The sequence below is a fragment of the Callithrix jacchus genome, chromosome 14 (genome assembly GCF_049354715.1).
Source record: "Callithrix jacchus isolate 240 chromosome 14, calJac240_pri, whole genome shotgun sequence".
Taxonomy (NCBI): Eukaryota; Metazoa; Chordata; class Mammalia; order Primates; family Cebidae; genus Callithrix; species Callithrix jacchus.
The window spans coordinates 25,388,530-25,415,859 of NC_133515.1; the positions used below are offsets into that span (position 1 = coordinate 25,388,530).

The 27,330-nt window shown below is 40.9% G+C and overlaps 1 protein-coding gene across 1 annotated transcript in view; it reads right to left on the minus strand.

The window, feature by feature from the left end:
* RPIA (ribose 5-phosphate isomerase A) overlaps window positions 1-27,330 on the minus strand; it is a 57,666-nt gene that overhangs the window by 11,477 nt on the left and 18,859 nt on the right. Inside the window, exons 4-8 of the mRNA XM_002757521.6 lie at window positions 6,895-6,954; window positions 4,664-4,728; window positions 3,581-3,649; window positions 2,656-2,797; window positions 1,292-1,391 (exon numbers count right to left, since the gene is read on the minus strand). Coding sequence (XP_002757567.1) covers window positions 1,292-1,391; window positions 2,656-2,797; window positions 3,581-3,649; window positions 4,664-4,728; window positions 6,895-6,954 — 436 coding nt within the window. The remainder of the gene's footprint in view (window positions 1-1,291; window positions 1,392-2,655; window positions 2,798-3,580; window positions 3,650-4,663; window positions 4,729-6,894; window positions 6,955-27,330) is intronic.

The window sequence follows — 27,330 nt, forward strand, 5'->3', positions numbered from 1 at the left end:
CCTTCTATACAGGACGAAACTCAGGCACAGAGATGTTAACTAACTGCTAAAAGGTAACAAGCCAGAGCACAGCTAGGTTAGGATCCTCATCCAGAATAGTCTGCTCCACTAAACTGGCCTGATAGGTTCTGTCAGCCAGTTCTGGTCCAAGAATACTCTATGATAAGGAATACTGCCTGTCAGATTCTTAGTCTCACAATATCCTAAGAAGCTGATACCTCTCAAGACTGCCTCCTCCTTTTACTCCCCTGTATGAGCCCACTTCCTCCAGCCTGGATTAGGGCTCTAGCCTCATAACTCATCTCTACACTGCCCACACATCCTTAAGGTAGAGCCCCATGCTGGCTCTTACTCCATTATTCCCTGGCACAGCTGCATTAGAGGCTTCCCATGGCTCTAAATGTTCATTTCACATAGCCTCTCCTCACCTGGTGCTTCACAAGTGAGCACTGAACATTCAAGGTCTAATGGCAAACAACTTGGGGTGCCCATCTTGGTGCTGCTGTCTTTGGGCAAATGGCTTAACCTTTCTCGGCCAGTGTCCTCCTCTATAACTATCTCACCAAAGTGGGAATCAAAGGAAACATTTTTAGACACTTAACACCATGTCTAGTTTACATTATGCTATGGCATGGGTGAAGAACAACCTCTACACTATAGAATATCTTCACATTCCCCATAAGAAGACAGTTTTTGTGCACTCTAGACTCTTAGTATTCCTCTGGTAGAATTTAGCACATTCTGTCTTACCTGTAGGCATGGCTTCTATACAGACACACACAGACTTCTCCAGGTTTACATCAACTCTCCTTAAGGACAGATTACACGTCCTCTAGATTAAAGTATCCCCTGTAACACACAGGACAACATCTTGCCTGTGGCCATGCATCCAATGAATGTGGATTAACTGAGTCACCTTTCCCCCCTGCTTAAGAATACAGCCCACAAAAAGAGGTCACAATTCAGCTCCTGGAAGGAAAGGTTCTACCCAGAGATAATGACTTTATTTTAAGGCAAGCCCGCTCCAAACTTCCATCAGCTTCAGGACTATCCCAACACAAACAGGCTGTGAAATGCACAAGTAACAAAGCTGCTAGGTAAGCAACAATTGTTGGGGGAAGGGAATACAGCAAAGGAGGTGAAGTTAAAAACCCAAACACGGTATAAAGGGAATTCTTCTTTCCAACCAAGCCTTACAAAGCCCATGTCCATCATGCTTTCTGTGGCCAGATTTAGGAGCCAGTTATGAAGGGCATGGGTGTATATGCCTGGTAAATGCCACTCATGTTACCTGGTATCATTTTGATAGCTGTGTTCACTTCACTCCATTTGTGTACCCGGTCAAACTTCCAGTCCAAGATAAAATTCCCATTATCTGTCACCACAGGACCCTAGAAGGTAATTTTCCACAGTGACCAAGGATGAAGATACAAGTAGGCAGCGAAGGACAGGAAAGTAGAAGGGATAACCAAAGACAAGTCTGCATTTTAACCAGCTCCTACTTTGTGCTTTCTAGAAGGTGTGTTGTGAAATAGTAATAAGCAGGAGCTTTGAAATCCAACTTAGATTGGAGTCTTTTTTTTTTGAGATAGAATACAAGCCTCTTAACAAAAGTATCAAGTTATTTTTACTCACATGAGCTCCCACTATGACCATGTGAACATGTCACAATTATTACCACATTCCTATCTGATTTCTGGTTCATTGTTCTTACTTCCTTAAGTTGCTCCATTCATTGTTCTTACCTACTTCCTTAAATTACTACTTGGCTAATAAGAAAAAGGGCAAGAAACAAGAGTTCAAAAGATAGTAAGAACACTAGCAGCAACGTGGCTTTCAAATAAGAACTCTGGCAGGGTCAAGGTCAAACGACTTCTCCATTTTGTGTTGCATTTACTTCATGCGCCGACAGTCTCAACGTCAGTCTGAACGTCAGAGCACACTGTACAACCACTAGGAATAGAACTAGTTTATATAAAAGTCACTGAAACACTGCGGACAAAATATATCAAAATAAAAATGTATCAGGGTATGGTAACATCTTTTCTATATCCTCCAAACTTATTATGTAGTTACATATGTAACTCTAGTTAGCTTCTGGATTACTGTCTTTGCTTGTTTAAGTTTAAAAAGAGGGGAAAGTTCTGTGCAATCCACTTTGGAAGCTAAAGAGAAACACGAAAAATTTGGACCATCTGGAGTGTATTCCTGGGGAAGAGTTCACATACCCCAAGAAATTCTACTTCTTGTCACATTTAACCACAGAATGAGAGGAAAGAGGAGGGAGAAAAGAAGTTACATCATGGAACCTAAAAGACTTTCTGCTCCAAACAGGTTCCCAAAGCCAGTGTTTAACAGCTGCTAATCAAGGTGTTCCAGGGCTCAAGCACAAAGGTCAGATCACCTGACAATGTCAGAACCTGAGGGACAGAGAAAGAATCATTCCCCTATCTTTACAGAGTAGATGCACTGTATTAAGTGTGGTCTTGTCTACATGAGTTTGAATACAGAAACTAACACAAAGCCAATTCTCTAAAAATAAACAAAGACATCAATTAAAAAAAATAAATAAAACTCAACTGGAACAGAAGGGAGGATACCACACTGAAAACTTGAGTGCACCCAACACACCCCAGGCCCAGTCAGGCCACTCACAGCCTTGTTGACAGCCATTCGAAGTTCAACCACGCCCCCAAACTTCTGGCTCACAGCTCGGCTCACCGGGACGTAGGCCATTGGGATGACCTCAATGGGGATTCCCTTGTGCCACTGATCACCAAGATTCTTCGAATCTTTCCTGGAAAGGAGTCAAAAAGTACAATGAAAGTAAATAAGCTCAACAGTACAGGCAAACACCAAATTCAGGAATGGGATTAATTATATGGTAGGAAGGCAAGGAAAGTGATCAAGGGCAGTATACATGGGGCTTCAAATGAATTAGCTGCTTCACTATATAGGAAAAGAGCTATCTGAAATAAATATGATAAAAATGTTAAAATCTGATATTGCAGGCTTGTGGGTATGTAGGGATTTAATATTTACGCTTGTCCTATGGCTATATTTCGCAAGTAAATACACACATACACATATTTGAAATTAATATGCTCAGCACAAGTGCTTCTGACCAGACTCCTTGTCCAGTCAAAGACCATCAATGACAACAGTCACGTGCGGCAAACCATGACCCAAGAAGAAGCAGGGCATGCTGAGTCACTGCTGGTAGGCAGGGCACACCCTGTTTCCTCTGAGGCTCCCTGTGAGGATCCAGTGAGTGACATGACACATGAGAGCATGCTCTGCTAACAGGGTGACAAGCTGTTTCCCCCTTCCACTGAACACATGAAACAGTGTTAGAGATCCTGGCTGTAGATAACAGTGATGTAATCAGCAACATCAACCTTCAGCCTGGAAGCAGAACATAAGGCCTCCTAGATACTAGATACTGTACTAAGCCCTAGCCATCAGTCTCAGAGAGCCAGAGTTCCCGCAGCTCTCCATTTCCTCTTTCAGTAAAATGAAGATGAGGCTTGGGGGTGCAATCTGCCTCGTCAGTTGGCAGTTCAGACACCAGAAACTGTACCTAAAATCAGCGATCACGATGAAGCGACTAGCATAGCCAGCCACAATCTTCTCCTGGGTTAGGCAGCCTCTGCGGATAGGAAAGAAGGAAATGAACACAGGAGTAAGAAAAAAATCTCAGTTTGGGAACTAAGGTCAAATACAGGAATCCCAAATCTACTCAATCCCGACACTTAAAGAGAAATTAAACTTTTAATTTTTAAACGGACAGCCCCAATGCCATCATGCTGCTGCCAGTAAACGGACTATAGAAGCATTACCCTGTGTCTAGGAGAAACCTAGAAAGCAGACAAGGTTCCCATTCAGGCAAGGCATAATTCCATCCAAATGCATCTGAGAGGAAGCATTGTGTTCAAGGAGACGTCAGCTGAAGATGGCATGAATGGGAGGGTCTAGAAGCTGAGGAGGGCATGCTTTGGACAACCTGTCCTATAGACTATTTGCCAATGAGGGCAATGAAGTGGGGAGAGCCCAGAGCACTGAATCAGCAGATGTGGGTCCAATTCTACCTCTAAGGTTTAGCAGCTAAATTATCTCACTTCTGCAGTTGACAGGAAAGTGATTTAAACAAATGCTGTATCACTCAATAGTCTGCTTGATTATAGGAACCAGCAGAACAGAATTTCATGTTTTTCAACTCACCATTCCCATCACTTCCCAAATCAGCACTGAAGAAATACCCGATTAATGTTTTCCAAAGGAACAAATAATAACCCTAACTGCTCACAGAGGTTAGCACAGCTTTAAAGCAAAAGTCACACAGGGGTACCCACAGACCTAACAATCTAGCCCAGTATAATTTTGATTTGCCGTATAAGTTTTTAAAGCTTCAATCAACGAAATCCACAGATCCACAGAGAATCCATTACGATAAATAATCTCACTAAAGAGGCCCAGGTTGTCACTAAATTGCTGCTAATGACCAGAAATGCTGAGCTGGGTCTAAGGCCATATGCTATCAACATCCTAGGAGAAAGACAAACTTGCATATGTCACAGAGGCAACTGTTTATTCTGTATCCATATTGCTTTGCTAAAGATTAACAGGCAGATACTCTTTAGCACGAAAGCCCCTCAACACTCACCCGCCGCCCTTGATGAGATTGAGATCAGCATCTACTTCATCAGCACCATCGATGGCAAGGTCGATCTGTATGGGGGGAAAGTAAAGATACAGAAACCACTGAAGGGGATGCTCTGTGCTAAGTTAGAGCATGCAATAGCTCCTCAGATACTCAGCAGCCCCATTAACTAATTCTAGTACTCCCATTTAACAAATCAAAAAATTGAGCTGCAAGAGGTTAAGCTGCTCCACTAGGATCAAAGGGAAACAGCACAGAGCTTGGGACTCTAACCTGGTACAGTTTTTACCCACAAGACTATGTTCCCTTTTCTCGTTGAGGGGCTTCTCTGTGGTCAAGCTGCAGTTATTTAGAGCATGCATTTGCAGTGTGGTACCACCGCCACAAGAGGCAAATACTGGTTGTTTTTGGGGGAATAAAAAATCTTAGACATTACAATGAGTTTTGGCCCACCAAAGGGCCAATATAGTAATATCTGTGCTACTAAATTCCAATGACGGTGAGGAAAATGCCAAAGAAAAAAACTGATTCAGAAGTCTCTACTAACTGTGAGCAAACTCACAGGCAATTTCAACTGGACATCAAGATCAAATGAAGAGATACATAAGGAAGTTGATGTGTTCCTGAACTGGAAATTATTTGGGGCATTGCCACCAAGACCCCACTTGTCTGGGCTCACTTAGGAAGCTCCACCACAAGCCCCAAAAGCAGCTGAGGGGCAAACGAGTTCATCTAGCTTTCAAAATTCAAAATCAAGAAAGTGACACATTTCTCATCACTCATGGTACTCTGCAGGGACAATGTAGGAACCCCAAGTACATTTTTAAAGACAGCAAGCAGTATGCAGGGTCTATTCATGGTACAGTTACTAAATTGCTTGGTATGGCTGGCATGGCACAGGTATAAAAATACAGTTCCTACTGCAATAGGACTACTAAAAAAAAAAAATAAAGTTCCACATGGGTCAGGCTTGCTTCCAGCCTTTTACAGATTCTGGCCTTTGTCTGAAGTTATAGCTGGCACTGCCTTCCCCAAGCCTGCATTAACCCCAGAGCCAAGCTGCACTGTGGCAATTCTCTGGGGTATGGAAAGTGGCAACCTTTTCTGTCCGGGCTCCAGGCCCACCTTCAGCCCAAACCACTCTCTTCACAGCTGCTGAACACGTGATCAGCCTGTGCCCCTGACTCTGCCCACAGAAATCCCCAAGTTCTTCCCATAGTTCCTACTAACCCCTGTGAGGCCCATGTGTACCACAGAAACGTGGGTCACCAGGTCACCATCAAGTCTCAACCCCCAGACTGGTTTTCCAGGTGCCATTAAACTACCCCACTTTTCCTATCCAGCTTTGTTTTCCCTCTCCCCACCAGGCACCAATGCAGTCCATTCACTCTGTCCTATCACCCCAGCCAGTCTGAGCAATGTCCATATAGCCACACACCCAGGTGGAGCTGTTCCTATGGTTCCCACCTACCATTCTCTGGAATGTTCTCTACTGCCCTTGCCACTTGACCTTTACAGCTCAATTCAAACTTTACCTCTTCCCATGAAACTCTTCTAACTGGCGCTAATCTAGAATAGATGTCTGAGTTCAAATTCTGATTCTGTCACTTAAAAACTGGCCTGAGGAGTATGACTTACCCTTTCAATGCCTTTTTCACATCTATAAAATGGGAAAATTATGGTACCCTATTTTCAAGAATACTGGAGAATAAACAATTTAATACAGGTACAGCAATCAGAAAAAGTTGGTACATAATAATGGCTCAGAAAATGCCAGCTAGGGTACGTGATGCTGCTCACCCTCACCAACTGCAGTCTCCTCTGGACTGCCCCTGTGTTAGTCTTTACCACAAAACTTACTATGTTTTCAAATGTCCATGGCTGCCTCAGATGAATCTTCCTTACCTCCACTTAGGGGCAAGCTCCATGAGCTGGCTCACTCTTAAATCTCTGTACAAAGACCTGAAGAAGCCCTCGATGCAGCCCTGGGCCCACTTCCCTTCACTACATTCACACTGACCCCTCATGGTTAAACCACAAGGAATGGGGTAAAAACAAACCACCTCGGCACTTGTGACCTCAGCCAGAATTAACACTCAGGGTCCCAGGAGAACACTTAATGCAACTGACATTTTCCCTAGATTTGACAAGACATCTGGAACCCACAAACAAGTGACAGCCATGAAAAAGTGGAGAGAAACACTCAGCAGTCTGCCTCTAAGTGGTGATCTTACCTCTGGGTGTCGATCCAGGTCACTGAGGGTCAAGCCATACTGCAGGATGAGCTGACGGGCCTGTGGAGGACAGGGAAGAGCAGCAATGATCATTTACTTGAGCTCATGGCAAGGATTCTCAGAATTCTTTTGGATTTAAGCGTTCCACATCCTGCCCAGGCTCTCTCCCAAAATCCAGCATGGCCCACCAAGAGGTAGGAGATCTAGCCCCATGAATGGTAAAACTAACTGCTGATTAAACCTGGGAGCTGGAAAGAGGCAAACAGCACAGCAAAGACCATGTTCCAATGCAAAGCTAAGAGCTCCTCCTCAGTGACTCACAACAAAAGAGAATGCCATGGCATCCTAAAGCTTCTGGCAAAACAAGCATGATAAAAAATTCCTAACATAGAACCAAATACACAAAATGTCAAAAAAGCTTTTAAAGCAATCCAATGGTACAAAAAAAAAGACTGAGGAAGATCATTCTGAATTGACACGGAGTGATTTCCAGCCCATACTGTTAAGTAAATATGAAGAAAAGAATACATACACTTAAAAATGCCAGAATCCAGAGGAACTAAGTGAGGAAGTCAGCAAATTTAGCACAGTGGACTGTGAGAGACTTAGGATGTTTGTAAAATAAGTCAGCAACCACTGACTTTATAATCGTGCCTCTGAGCTAACCTTTTTTAAAAGGTGACAAAAGGGGAGAGTGGTGATTACAGCCATCACATGGCTCTGAGCAGGATTCGTGGCTGGAATAAAGGTCTCAAACCTTCATGTTTGAACACCCAAGTCACAGTGATGCAGGTTTATGTTCGTGTCATTGCTTATAATGCACAGAAACCAAAGGATGGAAAACTTTTTTGTAAAGACATACCTTCACAACATTTTCCAATTAAAATGAAAAGCACCTGAGATTAACTATCAGCAGGTACAGGTTCTAATCTTAAATGAGCCAGCCCTGTGACCCCTGGCAAATTTTCTCATCTATAAAAAGGTAGAGACAGATGAAATGACCAAGGCCAACCTTCTAATCTAAAATCCTAAGACTCTAAGACTAAAGCATAAAGATCTTGAAAATTGTAATGTTGGATACTGATTCAAACAAACTAAAGAGTATATTTTTAAAGGATAAGACAATAGAAAAACTTTGAACCCCAGATCTGATGTTATTAAAAATTATTGATGTTATTAGAAATTATTGCCTTTTGTTAGTACTGTTGTGATATTCAAAAGACTCCCATTTTCAGAGAGACATATGAAATATATTCAATGAAATGATATTATGCCTGGAATTTGTTTTGAAATAGCAAGAGGCCGGAGCACTATTTAGGTATGGATGAAACAGGACTGGCTGTGAACTGATAATTATTGAAACTGGGTGCTGAGTACACGGAAGTTCATTTTATTGTTCTCTCTTTCCAAACTTTGAAATTTTCCATAATAAAAAGCTAAAATAAAATGCTGGCCGAATAAGCAAGTTAAAAAAAAATTATTATTTTGTACTTGAGAAATGTATACTGAAAAGGAAAATACCCAAAACAGTATTGCTAGATTATTTTTTAATTCTTACATTTCTCCAAAAGTACTATTAGAACTATGCAGCCATTAAAAAAAAAAAAAAAAGGAGCTCATTTCCTTTTCAGGAACATGGATGGAGCCGGAGGCCATTATCCATAGCAAACTGATGCAGGAACAAATAACCAAATACCACATGTTCTCCCTTGTAAGTGGGAGCTAATAGAGGGTAACAACACACACTGGGGCCAACCGAAGGACAGAGGGTGAAGGGTGGGTGGAGGGAGAGGATCAGGAAAAATAACTAAGTGGGTACTAGGCTTAACACCTGGGTGACAAAATAATCTGTACAACAAACCCCCATGACATGAGTTTACTTATATAACAAACCTCCACACATGTACCCCTGAACTTTAACGTTTAAAAATATAAAATAAAAGAAGCATTAGAGAAACCTAACTTCAGATCTGAGACTATAAAAACATTGGAGAGTGGCCTGAAAGATGGCCCCAATAATCCTCACCTCCTGATATTCATCCCTTTGGGTCATCCCTTCCCACGCTGTCCCAGAGTTGGTCTGTGTGACCAATGGGAGGCACAAAGCAGAGGTGATGATATGACACTTCTGAGATTATAACACTGCAGAGGGAGGGCAGGGGTAAGGGTGCAGAGTGGCATACTTCTCTTTCTCTCTCTCCTCTCTCACATGGGGTATTAAGTCAATCACTAACACATCTAATAGCTGGGCACTGTGGCTCATACCCATATCCCAGCACTTTGGGAAGTCGAGGTGGGTGGATCACTTGAGGCCAGGAGTTCGAGACCAGCCTGACCACATGATGAAACCCTGTCTCTACTAAAAATACAAAAATTAGCTGGACATCATGGTGCCCACCTATAATCCCAGCTACTCAGGAGGCTGAAGCAGGAGGATCAGCTGAGCCCAGGAGGTGGAGGTTGCAGTGAGCTGAGATCACACCAATGCACTTCAGCCTGGGTGACAGAGCGAGACTCTGTCTCAAAAACAAAAAAAAAACCACACTGCTAACTGAAAAGGACATTTCAAAAATAGCTGTCATGTCCTGGACAAGGAGTTGGCTCTCCTTCCCCTAAAAGGCACATTATCTCTACTTCTTCTCTACCATATACTTACATGAATGTAGCATTAATTCTTTGAACATTTGTGGCATGCCAGGCACCATACCGGACACCAAAGATAGTTAACACACTCTCCATGCACAAGGGCCTCTATATTCTTATGTAAATGTATATACCTTAAATTAGGGGGGTGTCCAGTCTTTTGGTTTCCCTGGGCCACACTGAAAGAACTGTCCTGGGCCACACATAAAATACACTAACACTAACAATAGCTAGCGAGCTAAATAAAAGAAACACACACACACACACACACACACACACACACACACACACACACCCCTACCTCAATGTTTTAAGAAAGTTTATTAATTTGTGTTGGACCACATTCAAAGCCATCTTGGGCCACCAGTTGGACAAGCTTGCCTTAAATGATCATTACAACCAGCTGAGCTATGCCTCCTCACCACAACCACCAGCCAGCAACCCCAGTGCCTGACCAAAGCCTGACCAAAGCCTGGTTGGTGAGCACTGTCTATTTCTGCAGCTGGGAGGCCCACTGTGATTCCCCTACATATCCCCGTAACCCCACCCTCAACTTCTGCAAGCCCTGGGATTCTCCCAACTTCCCTAGCAGACAATAAGCAACACCTGAAGGGGAGCATCTGTACACCCTTAAAACAGTTCTGTGCCCCCCTTCACAACACGGGGCTCAGGAATTCTGCCAGTTTGTGAGGATGAAAAACCGAAGTCTGGGACCCTGTACAACGACTTCCAAGATCCCACTAGGACGGGACACTTTAAGTCTGTTCCCATCAGCAAGTTCTCCAACTCTCCCTTCTCCCCACCTGTGACTTGCCTCCCCCCGCAGGACCTCTTTGAGTGGTCCTGCAATTCTACAGAGAAGATTACAAATGGCAGTAGCCTCATCCTTCCTGTTAGGTTTAATTGTGTTCCCCCAAAAAAAGACCTATTGAAGTTCTAAGCCTCAGTACTTCAGAATGTGACATTTTATGGAGACAGCGTCTTTAGAGAGGTAATCAAATTCAAATGAGGTCATTAGAGTAAGCTCTAAATCAATATGATAGGTGTACACAGAAACAAATGTGAAGGTGCAGGCAGAGATTAGGGGGATGGGCCTACAAGCCAAGGAATACCAAAAGGAACCAGCAACCCACCAAGACAGTTAGGAAGAAGGCACAGAACAGATTCTCCTTCAGTCTCAGAGAACCAATTCTGCCAACACCTTGATCTCAGAGTGCTAGCCTCCAGAACTCTGAGACAATACACTGCTGGTTTTTTTTTTAAGCTACTCGGTCTGTGGAACCTTGTTATGGCAGCCTTAGCAAACCGATGCATGAAGTTCAACAAACAACCTGGGGGTTTTAACCCACCACTGGCTCAGTGAGCATATGCAGCCCCTGGTGCTCCACTGAGCTGCATCTGCCAGACACCAGAAGCTTCCAACTGGCAAGCAAAAGGATCTCCGGAGGAGTATGCTGAGTAAATACCCCTGCCTGCCTCTTCTGACCAGAGCTCTGGAAAGTGCAGGGGAGCAGGAAAGCTAATGATTAGCTTGTGATTCTGAAGCAAAACAAGAAACGAAGCCCACAGCTGGTACCTCTAAACATCTCTTGTGATTAGGGACAGTGGCACATGGCAGGCTAGCGGTACTTCTGTTTTCCCTTAATTTCACAATAAAACCTGAAAATGTAGTTTTATTATTTCACAAAATGTAGTTCTCGGGTTTTATAGTGCTGACATAGCAGAAGGGTAAACATTTTCCCTTCTACCACCTAATCAAGGTAGAATTGAAGGCAGAGTGAGCAATAAATACTGTTTTTGGTTTAAACAAGTTCTTGCTCTCCAGTGCTTTACCTTCTTCTTCACCCGCCACCTTTAAAATTAAAGGCCTTTAATTTTAAAGAGCAAATCTACCAAAATCATTTAAATCCCTGCAGGTTTACTTGTTTAAAAAGTAGGGCATGAAACTATTGGGGCTCAGAAAACAATACCTTAAAATAAAAGCCTCAGAAACACCCTCAGGAGCTGCCAGGTGGGTGTGGTAGCTCACGCCTGTAATCCCTGCACTTTGGGAGGCCAAGGCAGGCAAATTACCTGAGGTCAGGAGCTCAAGACCAGCCTGACCAACATGATGAAACCTCATCTCTACTAAAAATACAAAAAAAGTAGCTGGGTATAGTGCCACCCGCCTGTAATCTCAGCTACTTGGGAGGCTGAAGCATGAGAATCACTTGAACCTGGGAAGTGGAGGTTGCAGTGAGCCAAGATCAGACCATTGCACTCCATCCCAGTGACTCTCTCTCTCAAAAAAAGAAAGAAAAGAAAGAAAAAGAAAAAGAAAAGAGAAAGGGAGGGAGGGAAGGAGGGAGGATGGGAGGGAAGGAAGGGAGAAGAACAAGAAATGAATGAAGAGAAGGAAGAAAGAGAAGGAAAGGGAAAGGAAAAGAAAAAGAAAAGAAATATCTTCAGAAACAAAAGTTTCTCTCAATTTATCCTACGCTCTTGACTCTGGTGCCTTATGCTCCCCTGAGGACAGCCATAGAAACTAGAATCCTTCCTCAAAGGTCACAGAAACCACAGCCACTTTCCTTTTCTCTTTCCCTCAAAGACAGACGTAAAACTGTGAAAGGAAAATAAATCTTGGGGCCCCAAAAATCACTCAAGCTACGAACTGCTTAGGGCAAACCTGCCTCCCATTCTATTCAGTCATCCCTCTCTGCTCAGTCTGACTGCCTCCTTAGGAAAGACTAATCAGAAACTCAAAAGAATGCAACCATTTGTTTCTTGTCTACCTATGACCTGGAAGCCCCCTTCCAGCTTCAAGTCTTTCCACCTTTGCTTCAAGTTGCCCCACCCTACCAGACAGAACCAAAGTTTATCTTGCATATATTGATTGATATCTCGTGTCTCCCTAAAATGTATAAAACCAAACTGCTCCGACCTCCCTGGGCACATATCGTCAGGACCTCTTGAGGCTGTGTCATGGGTGTGTGTCCCCAACTTTGGCAAAATAAACATTCTAAATTAACTGAAACCTGTCTCAGATTTTCAGGGTTCACATTTTGGTAACCATGGAGAGATTCTGAGTGGAAATACCCCTGACCTTAACAAATCTCCTATCAGTGCTTGGCACTAGCATGAGCTAATTTTATGGCTCAAACCAACAGGACAATTAGCTGAGGTCTGGGAGTACCCCTCCAGAGAATCCCTGATCTCCCCAAATATAGTCAAGATCTAAAGTTTATCTTGCTGTACAACTCCCCCTTTTATTAGAGTTTTACTTGCTTCCAGCAAGGAAGGCAAGATTTCCTGTTTCCATGACGACAGAAGGAAGGCAGGTAACTCCTCTATGGAGTTTGAGCTCACTCCCAGCAGGGAATATGAATACAAGTTTTGTTTTTTCTGTTTGTTTCCTCCTGCTTCTAGCGTGGTAGAAAGGAGTTTTTGGCCTAAGACCTATCCCGAGGTAAGTCGCTGAATTAGGGTTACAGCCATCTGGTCTTAATTCCTCCTTACCATTAGAGCACACCGTGATAATATTGTTAGGGTTTTTGTTGTCGTTGTTGTTTGTTCCGGTCTTTCTCCTAACAGATTTGACCAACTCTACCTCACTTGGATCAAATCTTATTAAGAATTCCAAATGTAACCTTCTCTAATTTGGCTAAAATTCTTCGCAGATGCAAGAGGAAAAAAACAAAAACAGTGCGCTTGGTTTCTGTAATTTGCTTCCTGTCTCAAACAAACAAACAAATGTTCTTTCCTTTACTTTCCTTCTACCTTATACCTCCTTCCCCCGTTGCCATCTGCAGTACCAAAAAAAAAAAATCTAGGGATTTATAATGACTTGAACCCCTTTCAAGAATTCAGAACAAAGGTGCCACTCACCCCTTTTGGCGTGTTCTGCTTTCTTTGTGGAGTTCCAAGAGGCATGGACAGATTCTTCTTAGGTCTAAAGCTCTGTTTTCCTGTATTGTCTGACCTGACCTCTTTGGCTTTAGGGGCACCAGAGATTACCTTGTACCATAAGAGGATTTGACCATGGTGCGTATAATGGCAGAGAGCTACAAAGCAAGAGTCACTGAACACAGTTTACAGGAAGTGGTCTTGGCTGCTGTTTTTTTCTCTCCTAGGAAGGTGTTGTTTAAGGATCCTAATGCTAGTTCAGAAATGCATCCTAAGGGGATCTTCTCTATTTCTTTTTTCTCCCAAAATTAATCTTGATTTTAGCTTATCTGTGGGCAATGGAGCGAGAAACTGAGCTGTTGTTTTCACAGGTAAGAGAGACAGTTTTCTCAGCTCCAAAGAGAAAGGGCATTTGCTCCTCCCAGCGAAAAGGCAACCCGGGTGACCAGGAGCCTCATGGGAATGTCTGGTGGGTTGACACCTGCAGCGACCCCCCCCCCCCCAGTGATATACAGCAGCCCCACAGGGAAATCCCTAACAAGTTAATTTTTTAAAAAGGTTCACCCAGGAAACACACGTAAGGGCTGATCACCCAGCATTTTGAGCTCTCTCAGAGGTCACAGAACTCTGGAAGAGAGAAACTGAGAAACCTAAGAGTGCAGAAATGATTCAGCGCTGACACTCTGTGGAGTCCTGTCCACAAGCAGCACACATTGATCCACCACACAAAAATCCTAGGCCGGCCGGGCGTGGTGGCTCACGCCTGTAATCCAAGCACTTTGGAGGCGAAGATGGGCAGATGACCTGAGGTCTGGAGTTCAAGACCAGCCTGACCAACATGGTGAAACCCAATCTTAAAAAAAAAAAAAAAAAAAAATCCTAGGTCACAGCTCAGTTCCTCCTTTTAAGAAAAAAAAAAGTGGGAAATAATCTAAGAATGAGAAGAAAACAAAAAGGACCCCCTTTCAAGCACTCGGTAGGTTTTATGGCACCTCTACTTGCCAGAGTTTATGTAAAATGGAAGTAATGATACAAGATACATGAAAGAAATTATTTAGGCAGATAGTGAGGACAAAAAGTCCTTGGCAAAGTTCCTTTCTAACAAAAAATAGCCCAAGAAATTATTATTTTTTTCCTAACAAAGAGCAGTCTGAAAAATTGAGCTACAAACACAGATAAGCAAACTGGAAGGGAATGCTGGCAGCTCCGTCAACAGAAAACGGATACCTGGGAGCCAGGCATGTCCACCATGGAAGCTCCATCTTCCCTGTTTTTGTTAGTGCATGTACAGTAAGAAAGAAATGGGCAACATGGCACAGCTCAGGCAGAGAGCCCAACTGCATAATAAAAGATTAGAGTGGGGGCTGCCAGAAATTTGCACCCTATGCAAATGGCATACCTGGTCCTAACCAGTTTTCCATGTGCTATATAGATCAGATACCACCTCACCACCAGCTCATCTATAAAACACCCCTTGCATGTCACCACAAATCTGGCAACCCATTTTTCAGGACCCCTTTCTGTAGCAGAGCACTACTGTCTTTCTTTCACCTATTAAATTACCACTCTTAACCTCACTCTTTGTGTGTCTGTGTCCTTGATCTCTGTGGCCGTGAGATGATGAACCTTGGGTATTACCCCAGACAACAAGGTGGCTTCAGTAATATGGTCTTTGTGCACATTTACATTAAGGAAAAAGAGCCCTAAGGTCAACCTGCAAACTACAGAGTTGCTAAATCCTCTTTTTCTCTCTTTTTATTTTCTGCTGGTTTTAAATCCACTGTTATTTTTCTATTAAGATAAAAACCACTGCTTGGATCCAACTGGTTCTTTCTGCAAGTCTGTGAATTTGTATTTATCTCACGGCTAAAAGTCTGAAGCAAAAGGTATAGGATCTATGTCTGTGTGTATATATACACTTAAAAGACCTTTATAATATCTATAATTGTACGTTTAACTGGTGATTAGATCCGTTTTAATTTCCCTCAAGCACATCAGGTATTTTCTCTCCATACCTTACGACATAAATTTTGCTATTTGTTTCACCTGAGTTGTTTCCTTTAATATGCAAATTTAAAGCTATTTAGGTAACAACTACCTAGGATTGAAAAACAAGTTATCAAGAATTTGAAAGTTTAAAATGGGGTGGGGGGGGAAGAGTCTTTATGAATCTATAAGATGTACTTTGATCAGCCTAACACATCTACGTGTGTACACAATGTTTTATTACTGAAAATATATAAAAGAGCTCTAATTAATTGGCTTAAGAAGATAAAAGTACTTGAATCCATACTTTATCAGGAAAAGACTAGTCAAATACTTTTTCAAGTTTACATAAGTAAAATCTTTAATAAGCTAGCTTTAAAATTATTAGTAATGTTAGAAATGTCTTAAGAAATGCCACCATGCATTTTTGTTTGCATTTATTTATCAAGCAATTTCATATTTATCCCTGCCAAATACTATAAGGTGTTAAAGTCTGGCATAGGGGTTACAGCTATAAACCCAACCCAAGACAGAATGATCTTTCCTTGTGTAATCTTTAATAAATAAGACATTGATACTAATTTAATGAAAATAGCTACATCTCTAATTATTTAGTATAATTGCCATAACTTCTAATCTTGTGGCCTTAAGCAGTCTAGTCCACAAGCAGTAAGGTTTGTGATGGAAAGGACTGTTATCATCTTTGTTTCTAAAAGCTAAACTAAGTTTCTCCCAAAGACCAGGAATGAACAAGGACGGTGTAAAGGTTAGAAGCAAGATGGAGTCAGTTAGGTCACATCTTCTTCACTGTCTCAGAATTTTGCAATGGACTACTGCAGTTTTCTAATGACTATTGCAGTTTTCACAAATGATCTAGATAAATGATTAAAATAATTAGGTAAATGTAATAGGATAAATATTTGTAGACAAATTTGTCATAATTTAGAATCTAAAGTTTTATTATAGATATTTCATTATTTGAGCACCTTCCAGCAGAAATATATTGTAGGAAAGCATTCTAAGAAAAAAGTGTCCTTTTAAAAAGGTGAACAATTTTTGTCTGATTCAAAGCTTATTTAAAAGTTACGTATAAAACAAGGTAAAAGAAACCATGAAATAAGAGAGATGTAAAGAAAGATATAAAAATAAAGGGTTTTTTTGGTGAGAAAGCATAAAAAGAAACAATTTTATATGAGAAAGAATCTTGTATGGCTAATTTGCACCTCAAATAGAATGACTGGTTAAGATAGAGGTATGTTCAGGACAAACCAGAAAGTCCAAGCATGTCATGAATAGTCCAAGTCATAATAAAACGATTTATTTTAAAAAAACAAAACAAAAACTTTTATATGATCAAGCTGTCTATAATTAAAGAGAATTTATAACAGTCTTTCTGGAGATTGGGTTTGATATTTTTAAAAATATACTAAAGAATTGATTAGAACAATAAGTGATTTCTTAAGGGATTTACTCTTAATAAGTAGAGATTTTAATTATGTTTTTAAATAAATGTTATATTTTTAAAATTTATTTATTATGCTTTAAGTCCTAGGGACCATGTGCAGAACGTGCAGGTTTGTTACTTAGGTATACACGCACCGTGGTGGTTTGCTGCGTCCATCACCCATCATTTGTATTTAAAGATATAATGTTCTTTATAATCATATATTTTAATATATATCTACAATATACATTACATTATATATCTATATTACATATCTATTAATATACTAATATATTGTATATTAATTACATTAAAATGATTTTGACATGATTATATTAACATATTATCTTGAAATATAATTATATTAAATATATTTTTTCCATCTTTTTTTTTAATTATACTTTAAGTTACAAGATACATATGCAAAATGTGCACGTTTGTTACATAGGATGGTGGTTTGCTGCACCCATCAACCCTGAGACACAGGCCAGAAATTAAAGCTAGTCAACTCCTCAAGGCCAAGGGACTATCATGGAAGAAGTGGGTGTGTGAGATTGTAACGGCCAATTTTGAGAGATATCATAAGTTTAACTTCACTATAAATTAATCATTATCATCAAAAGCACACTGATGCAAGACCAGCAACGGGTGGCCTATGTCAGATTAACAAGGTTATCTTGATGCATTAACTGACTCCTTAATAAAATTTATAAAAGGCTTATGAAAGTTATATCTTATGTTCAAGATTAAAATTTTATAAATTGTTTATAAAATTTTGAAAAACAAATTTAATTAGCTTTTTATTTGGGCTTATTGTTTGGAAAATTAAGTCTCCTCTCTCAAAGAATAAAGGTGTTTTGCCTTTTCTTTTAAATCCCTAAGTTATCACTTTGGTTAAACGAATGACTTACTTTACAAAGACCTGTGATTCTATTTTGTTGATATCAAGTGTTTTAAACCCTTGATATTTGACAACTTTTCAAAATCAAGTTATAAATTGTCTTTTTCTGAATTAATCCTTTAAGATACTAGGTTCCCTAAAATCCAAAAAAAATGACATAATTTAGCCTATTTGGTATAAAAACTATACAGGAAGCTTGTCAAATACGAATGGTGTTTGCTTTTCTTTGGGCTGTATTTGTGTGAATGTTATTGGTATGTGTTCCAAAATTATGGGAAACTCCTGTAATTCCGATATGACTTAATGTACGTTATCAGTAATAACTGTTAAATTATTGTGTGCCACAGAGGTAACAAATTTCTTAGTCAATTGTGCCTCTGACTATGGCTGCCCTAAAACATTTTGTCATATATGACAATTGTCTTGTTTGGTCCTCTTTGGAAGGTGGTTTTATAATCAGCTGTAAAACTCTACCAGGTGTTCTTTAATGCAAGTTTCTCATAACTTTGGAGATTGTTAACGTCAGAATAAAGGAAAAACTTTCAGAACTCAGAAAGCTGAAATGTTATGAATATCAAGCAGAACAGGAATTAACTGCATGGACTAAACTAACAGAGGTCTGAAGTAATCATTTTAACATTTTGCTTAAAACCTTGCTGATCCTTTCTTTTGTTTTTCAGAGTCAAAAAAAAAAACTTTTAAGCTATTTATAGCTTTTAACAATTGAGTAAAGTATACTCTTATGAACAAAATTTGGAGCATACTTGTTTTTCTCTACCTGATTTCTATAAAATTTGGAAAGTGTGAGTATTCTTAGCTTATGACAATAGTTATTTGCATGAGTGCAATAAGAATCTGTTTTCATTTGTAACAAGGCGCAATTAAAGAAACTGGTTATTTTACCAAGGCTTTAACTGGAATGGTGTGCTTTCTTTAAAAGAATCAAATTTGACTTATAAAGCCAATAAAAGCCCCTTGGAAAAACTGACCTCATACCTGTACACAGTCCCTGTACAGGGTTCCCGGAACAAAGTTCCATCAAAGCCAATTTAAAAGCATGTGTAAAAAAAATAATTATTATTCTTGCTGCACTGTACACAAATAATAAGGCCAAATACCATAAAGCAAATCAGTCCTACCATGATTTGTCATTAGTAAAAATGGGAAACTAGAGAGAGAAAAATTGTTTCAAAAACTATAGTACACCTATTGTTAGATTCTATGTTTTTCAATTTTATTATTTTCTACAATTTGAACCAAATTCTAATTTTTCTTGACTACAAGCCTGCAAAATAATGTTTTCAGGTTTTTTTTTCCTTTTTCCCCATTGTTCCAAATTTGGAGTCACTAAAAACTAAGCTGTGCTTTCATAAAGTCCTGCAAACTGAAACTAGACAAATTAAACTTCAGAAGAAAATAACAGCAACCTATTTACATAAATAAGTCACTTTCATACCTCTCTACTAATGTATGGATTTCAGAATAAGTGGCCTCTATCAGTTTTCCAGGACTGTTCTTTTGTTTGTGGTTGCTTTTCTCCCTTCCTCCCCCTATTTTCTCTTCACAGGACATGAGACCTCACGACCTGCTAAAAATGAACTTTCCTAGTAACTCAGGACCTACCTGTCTAGGAATAAACAATCCTAGGCATAAGAGATCAGAAGAAACCTGAAACCAGAGACTCCAAAAGATTTCTTAAAAGAAGGGAGGGAAATGTGAAAGGAAAATAAATCTTGGGGCCCCAAAATCACTCAAGCTGGTAACTCTTAGGGCAAACCTGCCTCTCATTCTTTTTTTTTTTTTCTTTTGAGACGGAGTTTCACTCTTGTTACCCAGGCTGGAGTGCAATGGTGCAATCTCGGCTCACCGCAACCTCCGCCTCCTGGATTCAGGCAATTCTTCTGCCTCAGCCTCCTGAGTAGCTGGGATTACAGACACGCGCCACCATGCCCAGCTAATTTTTTTGTCTTTTTTTTTAGTAGAGATGGGGTTTCACCATGTTGACCAGGATGGTCTCGATCTCTTGACCTCGTGATCCACCCGCCTCGGCCTCCCAAAGTGCTGGGATTACAGGTGACTTGAGCCACCGAAGTCACCCTTCTACTCACTGAGATAAAATACATATCTGACTGCCTCTTTTGGAGAGGCTAAACAGAAACTTGAAAGAATGCAACCATTTATCTCTTACCTATGACCTGGAAGCTCCCTTCCCACTTGAAGTCTTCCCACCTTTGCTCTGAGCTGTCCCACCTTTCCAGACTGAACCAATGTTCATCTTGCATATGCTGATTGATGTCTCATGTCTCCCTAAAGTGTACAAAACCAAACTGTGCTCTGACTACTTTGGGCACATGTCGTCAGGACCTCCTGAGGTGTGTCACAGGCGCACGTCCTCAACTTTGGCAAAATAAACTTTCTAAATCACCCGACACCTGTCTCACATTTTGGGGGTTCACAAAATCTAGTATTACTCTAACTTCCTCCCTCCCCCAACTTTCTATGCAAAACCTGGCCATAAAGAAATTATCTCACATATTTTGTCTGACTGGAGGTAATAAGACCCCCATCCCAAAGACGGTTCTGCCCGATACCCAGAAGGAAGGAGTACTGCAGAGAACAGGAAGAATCTCAACCAAGGGTCTTGCCGGCTTTCTCAACTCAGTTTATATCTACTAGCATTAAATCATACCCTTTTAGTCCAATCATATCCTTACATGGCTATCGATACTTTGCTGAACCTAAGCATAAAAATGGAGAGTGTCCTCTGATGTGCAGAGTTCGCACCAAGGGCTCAAGACAGCAGCGTGACTTGCCTCAGTTTGGCTGCAGGACCTATCCGCACTCCCCATCTCGAGGGCTGTCAGGTGAGACAAAAGGCTTTGGGATGAGTCACTGAAGCAACAACAGAATGCTAAGCAAAGGTCTGCAGTTTATGAGGACATTGTGCTGTCTGTTTCCATGTCCGCATCAGTCTCTGTGTAAGCAATCAACTTGCTGCAATTGAGATGTCTAAGAGGAGCAGAGACCTCTGCCCGTATTTTCCCTGGAGCTAAGCCTTTGTTTTAGCGCCTGATGAAAAACAGGTTTAACCAGCCACTTTAAGGGCGCCATTGTATCTTTGAAATGTAAACTACTATCACAAGCCCCCTTAAACTGCTTTCTGAGCGGGTATCACAGGCCCCTGATAACTATTTTTTATGGAGTTTCTATTTCCTTTCTGTCTTCCCCTTTTCTGCTGAGATAAAGTAAATGTAAACAAGAAAAAAGGTATAAAAGCTGTAACCCACAAAAATAAATTTGCTGCGTTTTGACCATAATTTTCTTTTTTTTTTTGCCAATCAGTTTGAGCTTATAAGGTTGCTCAGGTTAGCCTTGAACTCATGACCTCGCCTTCGCAAGTGCCACGACCTCCGGCGGGTGCCACTTTGGACCCCAGACCATAATTTTCATGCAGCCCTCCAGACTCCACTTTTCTATATTCTTTCACTTCCGCGCACTTTCTCTCTCAGGTTGAAGGAGACATCTACGTTGACGGTCTCAGGGACTCCCGCTGGTCGGTAGTCCCCCGGCAGACGTGCCGGACCCCAACACTCTGATCCTTGGATCTTCATTCTGAAGGCACCTGTGCCACATAAAACAATGATCAAACACATTTCTATACCTTTTGACGTAATTTTCAGTGAACCTTCAGTGGGCAAAGGGGAAGTTTCCTCTTGGTACCCACAAAATATTTTCACTTCCTTTCAATCACTTCAGGAGACTGTATCTGGCTAAACTTAACACAAAAATAAGTTTAAGTTTGAGGGGGAAAAAAGTAACCTGAATAAGTGAATTTTAAAAGGCCCTGCGAATTCTCAATGACTCCTCCACCCAGTTAACTGGAATGGGCCAGCATTTTCCAGTCTGGATATTCTGTTATCAATTAGCACCATAAAACAGAGTTGGGTGAGGAGTGCTATCTTAAAGACGCAGGATCAAACTTCTAGGTAAAGACAGCAGTTTGAACACCAGCATTTAGCTCAGCTCTGTAAACCAAAAGGTATCTGAGACAGGTCTCAATCAATGTAGAGTTTATTTTGCCAAGGTTAAGGATGTGCCTGTGATAGACTCAGGAGGTCCTGACATGTGGCCCAAGGTGGTTGGGATACAGGCTTGCTTTTATACATTTTAGGGAGACATGCAATATCAATCAATATATGTCAGATGTATATAGGTTCAGTCCGATAAGGCAGGACAACTTGAGGTGGGAAAGGGGTCTTCCAGGTCATAAGTAGATAAGAGACAAATGACTACATTGAGTCCTCAATCAGCTATCCACTGAATACACAATTTTGCTCAATGAATCTGCATTTTTACATAAACAATAGGGTAGCGGAAGCAATCAGATAAGGATTTGTCTCAGGTGAGCCTCAGAATGATGGCTTTGACTTCTGTTTTTTGTCAACAAGGAATTTCCTTGTGTGCAAATTGTGAGGGTACAAAGCTTTTTATTATTATTTTTATTATTATTATTATTACTTTAATTTCTGAAGCACATATACAGATCTTGCAGGATTGTTGCATAGGTAGTTTGCGCCTCCACCCCCCACCCCCATCATCACCTACATCAGGCATTTCTCCCAATGTTAGCCCTCCCCATCCTCCCCACCCCCCACTATCCCTCCCCTAACCCCCACCCCTAACAGACCCCAGTGTGTGATGCTCCCCTCCCTGTGTCCATGTGTTCTCATTGTTCAACACCCATCTATGAGTGAGAACAAGCGGTGTCTGGTTTTTTGTTCTTGTGTCAGTTTGCTGAGACTGATGGTTTCCAGCTTCATCCATGTCCCTGCAAAGGACATGAACTCATCCATGTCCCTGCAAAGGACATGAACTCATTTTTTATGGCTGCATAGTATTCCATGGTATATATGTGCCACATTTTCGTTGTCCAGTCTATTGTTGATGGGCATCTGGGTTGGTTCCAGGTCTTTGCTATTGTAAACAGTGCTGCAATGAACACATATGTATACATGTGTCTTTATCATAGAAAGATTTATAAAATTTTGGGCATATACCCAGTAATGGGATTGCTGGGTCAAATGGTATTTCTATTGCTAGATCCTTGAGGAATCGCCACACTGTCTTCCACAATGGTTGAACTAATTTACACTCCACCAACAGTGTAAAAGTGTTCCTATTTAAGCTTTTTAATTTTGTAGCTATCTGGTTTAGCAAGAAAATGGGAGGCAGGTTTGCATGACATTGTTCCCAGCTTGATTTTTCCCTTGGCTTAATAATTTGGGTGCCTGAGATTTATTTTCCTTTCACAGCTCCTTTTCAAAACCTCTCTGAAACTACAAAGGAATTTTTCTTAAAGGCATAAACCTCACCAAAAAGGAAAAATAGCAAGAAATTTTAAAAGCTGGAACACTGATGCACAATAAATACAGGAATAAGAACAGAAAACCTAGGCCAGTACTAAAGAAAGCTAAGCAGTAACTAAAATATCACAGAACCTCCCAAGTTTCAGGAAGCAGTAATATTTTCAACTCTAGGATAGAAAGCCAACCTCACAGGGTTAAAAAGAATTCTGAACAAAAATATAGTTATAATTAAAGCATTAATCAGTCTGCACTTTGGCCCATTCCTTGTAACCAAAAGTCATATAGCACTAGATACTGATCATTTGTATCCTCACTGTTCCTAAAGATAGGATTTTGACATTAGAGTCATAGGCTTTTAAGAATTAATTGCATCCCTCATTGTTCTTACAGATGGGATCTCTGACATCAGAATCATAAGGCTTTTAAGAATTGCTTATGATTTTTTCAGATCCTGAATTCCAGCTGAATAGCTGACAACAATCAGTTTGAAGCCCCACTTCCCCTACAAGAGGAACAAAATCAGCATAACAGTTTCTTCATCTGTCCCTTGACTCACCCTACACTCTTTCACCAATCAAGCATCTCCATACTTCAACTCATTCTAAAACCCTTGAAATCCCCAGCCCCAAACTACTCAAGGAGATGAATTTGAGGATTCCTCCTGTCTCTTTGATTGGTGGCCATATGATTAAAACTTCCTCTGCTACAACCCAGTGTCACTGCATATTGACTTGCTGTGGTGCATTAAGTGACGAACCTACGATGGTTACAATAGGAATAAAAAAAGAGATTTGGTTGAAAGGCTCATTTAAAACCTGTTATATCTCTAATCCTCCCTCTGTACTTCCAAAACAGCATGGTGATTCTCTAAAGAAAGTCAAACAGCTGGTCTTAGAACTGGCTCGTCAAGCACATTTGAGGACAAGGGTACACTATCAGTGAGCTACTGCTATACAGCAGGTATCCCAGGACTTGGTAGCTGACAAACAACTCACATATTCGTGACCAGGTTCAGGAGATGCTGCAAAATGTTGTAGGCACTTTCTCTCATGTACCACAGGTATTGTATTGAAAACAAAGAATTAAAAGCAAGTTTAGAGCCAGAATACTGACACACATCTTCTAGTCTTCTTTACCTACTTGACTCCCAGGCCATATGTAGCCATGCATACCCCACCCAAAAAGAAACTAGGCAATCTTCTCTAGGATGTCTGACCATCCAGGGCAAAGACAAATGATCTGACATCAGGAGTTCCTCAAGGTAATGGCCTGACAGATAATCCTCAACCTGAGAGCTAGCTGACAATCAGGTAGCCCAGCACTCTTCAAAGGAACAGACAGGGGCTGGGCACAGTGGCTCATAGTAATCCCAGCACTTTGGAAGGCCAAAGTGGGTGGATCACTTGAGGCCAGGAGTTCAAGACCAGCCTGGCCAACATGGTGAAACCCTGTCTCTACCAAAAATACAAAAAAAAATTATCCAGGTGTGATGGCAGGTGCCTGTAATCCCAGCTATTTAGAGGCTGAGACAGGAGAATCACTTGAACCTGGGAGGCGGAGGTTGCAGTGAGCCTAAATCGTGTCACTGCACTCCATCCTGGGAGACAGAGTGAGACTCCTTAAAAGAAAAGGAATAGAAGGAAATCTAGGCAAAACCATCCAGGACATAGGAGTAGGCAAGGACTTCATGACCCAAAACCAAAAGCATTGGCAACAAAAGCCAAAATAGACAAATGGGACCTAATCAAACTCCACAGCTTCTGCACGGCAAAAGAAACAGTCACTAGAGTGGATCGGCAACCAACAGAATGGGAAAAAATTTTTGTAGTTTACCCATCCGACAAAGAGCTGATATCCAGAATTTACAAAGAACTCAAACAGATTTACAGGAAAAAAACAAACAAGCCCATTCAAAAGTGGGCAAAGGATATGAACAGACACTTTACGAAAGAAGACATATATGAGGCCAACAATCATATGAAAAAATGCTCATCGTCACTGGTCATCAGAGAGATGCAAATCAAAACCACATTGAGATACCATCTCACGCCAGTTAGAATGGCGATCGTTAAAAAATCTGGTGACAACAGATGCTGGAGAGGATGTGGAGAAAAAGGAACACTTTTACGCTGTTGGTGGGAGTGTAAATTAGTTCAACCATTGTGGAAGACAGTGTGGCGATTCCTCAAGGCCTTAGAAATAGAAATTCCATTTCTGGGTATATATCCAAAAGACTATAAATCGTTCTACTATAAGGACACATGTACACATTGCAGCACTGTTTACAATAGCAAAGACCTGGAATCAACCCAAATGCCCATTGATGATAGACTGGATTGGAAAAATGTGGCACATATACACCATGGAATATTATGCAGCAATCAGAAATGATGAGTTTGTGTCGTTTGTAGGGACATGGATGAATCTGGAGAACGTCATCCTCAGCAAACTGACACAAGAACAGAAAATGAAACACCGCATATTCTCACTCATAGGCGGGTGATGAAAAATGAGAACACATGGACACAGAAAGGGGAGTACTAAACACTGGGGTCTATTGGAGGGAAAAGGGGAGGGCCAGTGGGAGGGGGAGGTGGGGAGGGATAGCCTGGGGAGAAATGCCAAATGTGGGTGAAGGGGAGAAGCAAAGCAAAGCACACTGCCATGTGCGTAACTACGCAACTGTCTTGCATGCTCTGCTTATGTACGCCAAAACCTAAAATCCAATAAAAAATTAAAAAAAGAAAAAAGAAAAAAAGAAAAGGAAAAAAGATGAGCAGATAGGGAACAGACATAATTTAAAAGACCAAACAATCCAACAATATTTTGACTGTGTTAGTTGTTACATGACTGTGCTTATCAAAACTCAAAATTATACTTAAAAGGAGTGAATTCTGTGAAGTGTACCTCCCATGAACTGGAAAAAACAACTGAAGAAACTGGTACAGGAAGTCTCTTAAACAAAAAATCATTAACATCCTCAGAGAAGAAACTGGGGGGAAAAAAAAGAACAAGATCCCACTAAGAAAAATTTTCAGAAAATAAACAAAAAAGAACTGTTAGAAACTGAATACAAAGCTCTATAAAAGGGTTAGAAAAAGACAAAGCTAAAAATGAAGCAAAGGGACAAAATAAGACAGTCCACAAGCACCAGAGTCACAAGAAGCACCAAAGTCATCTAGAAAGATGAACCAGAAAAAGAGGGAAGAAACATCAAACAAATAACAGGGAAAATATTCCCAAAATTGCAGATTGTGAATATGCATGACGAGCTGTCCCAGCAAGTAACCAGCACAGTGGATGAAAACAGATCCACACCAAGACATATCATGATATTTGCAGAATGCTGGAAAAAAGCAAAATAATAAAAGGGTATATGAGTCTTTGGAGAATTAAAAACAGATTTTAGGCCAGGCACAGTGGCTCATGCCTGTAATCCCAGCACTTTGGGAGGCCGAGGTGGGCGGATCACCTGAGGTGGGGAGTTCGAGACCAGCATGGAGAAAAACGGTCTCTACTAAAAATACAAAATTAGCGTGGTGGCATATGCCTGTAGAATCACTTGAACCCAGGAGGTGGGGGTTGCAGTGAGCCGAGATTGTCCCATTGCACTCCAGCCTGGGCAAGAAGAGTGAAACTTTGTTTCAAAAAAAAGATTTCATACAAAGGTATCAACCTCCTGAACAGCAAATTAAAGACCAGAAGATAAGAGAGAAATGCCTTCAAAATTCCTAAGAAATTATTTAACATAGTGCTCTATAGAGTCAAATGATGAGAAAAACGTCACATAAAGGTATTTTCTTAGCCAGTGTGGAGACACACATTTGTATTCCAGCTACTCAGGAGGCCGAGGTGGGATGATGGCTAGAGGCCAAGGAATCAAAGCTGCAGCAAATTGCGATCACACCACTGCACTCCAGCATGAGTGACGGAGACACTCTCTCAAAAAAAGAAAAAAAAAAAAATCTTACTCATAGCTTGAAGAAAAAAGATGGAGGTTGCAGTGAGCCCTGATCATGCCATTGCACACCAGACTGGGTGACAGGGCGTGACTCCATCTCAAAAAATTTCTGTTAACAAATTGGCTTCCAAGTATGAAGTACTTTTACTCTCTGATCCATATATTAATATTACCTTCTTGGTGTAATAATCCTATAACATTAGTTCCTGAAGGAACTGAAGAGATACCTCATGAGTGTATTTTACTAACAGAA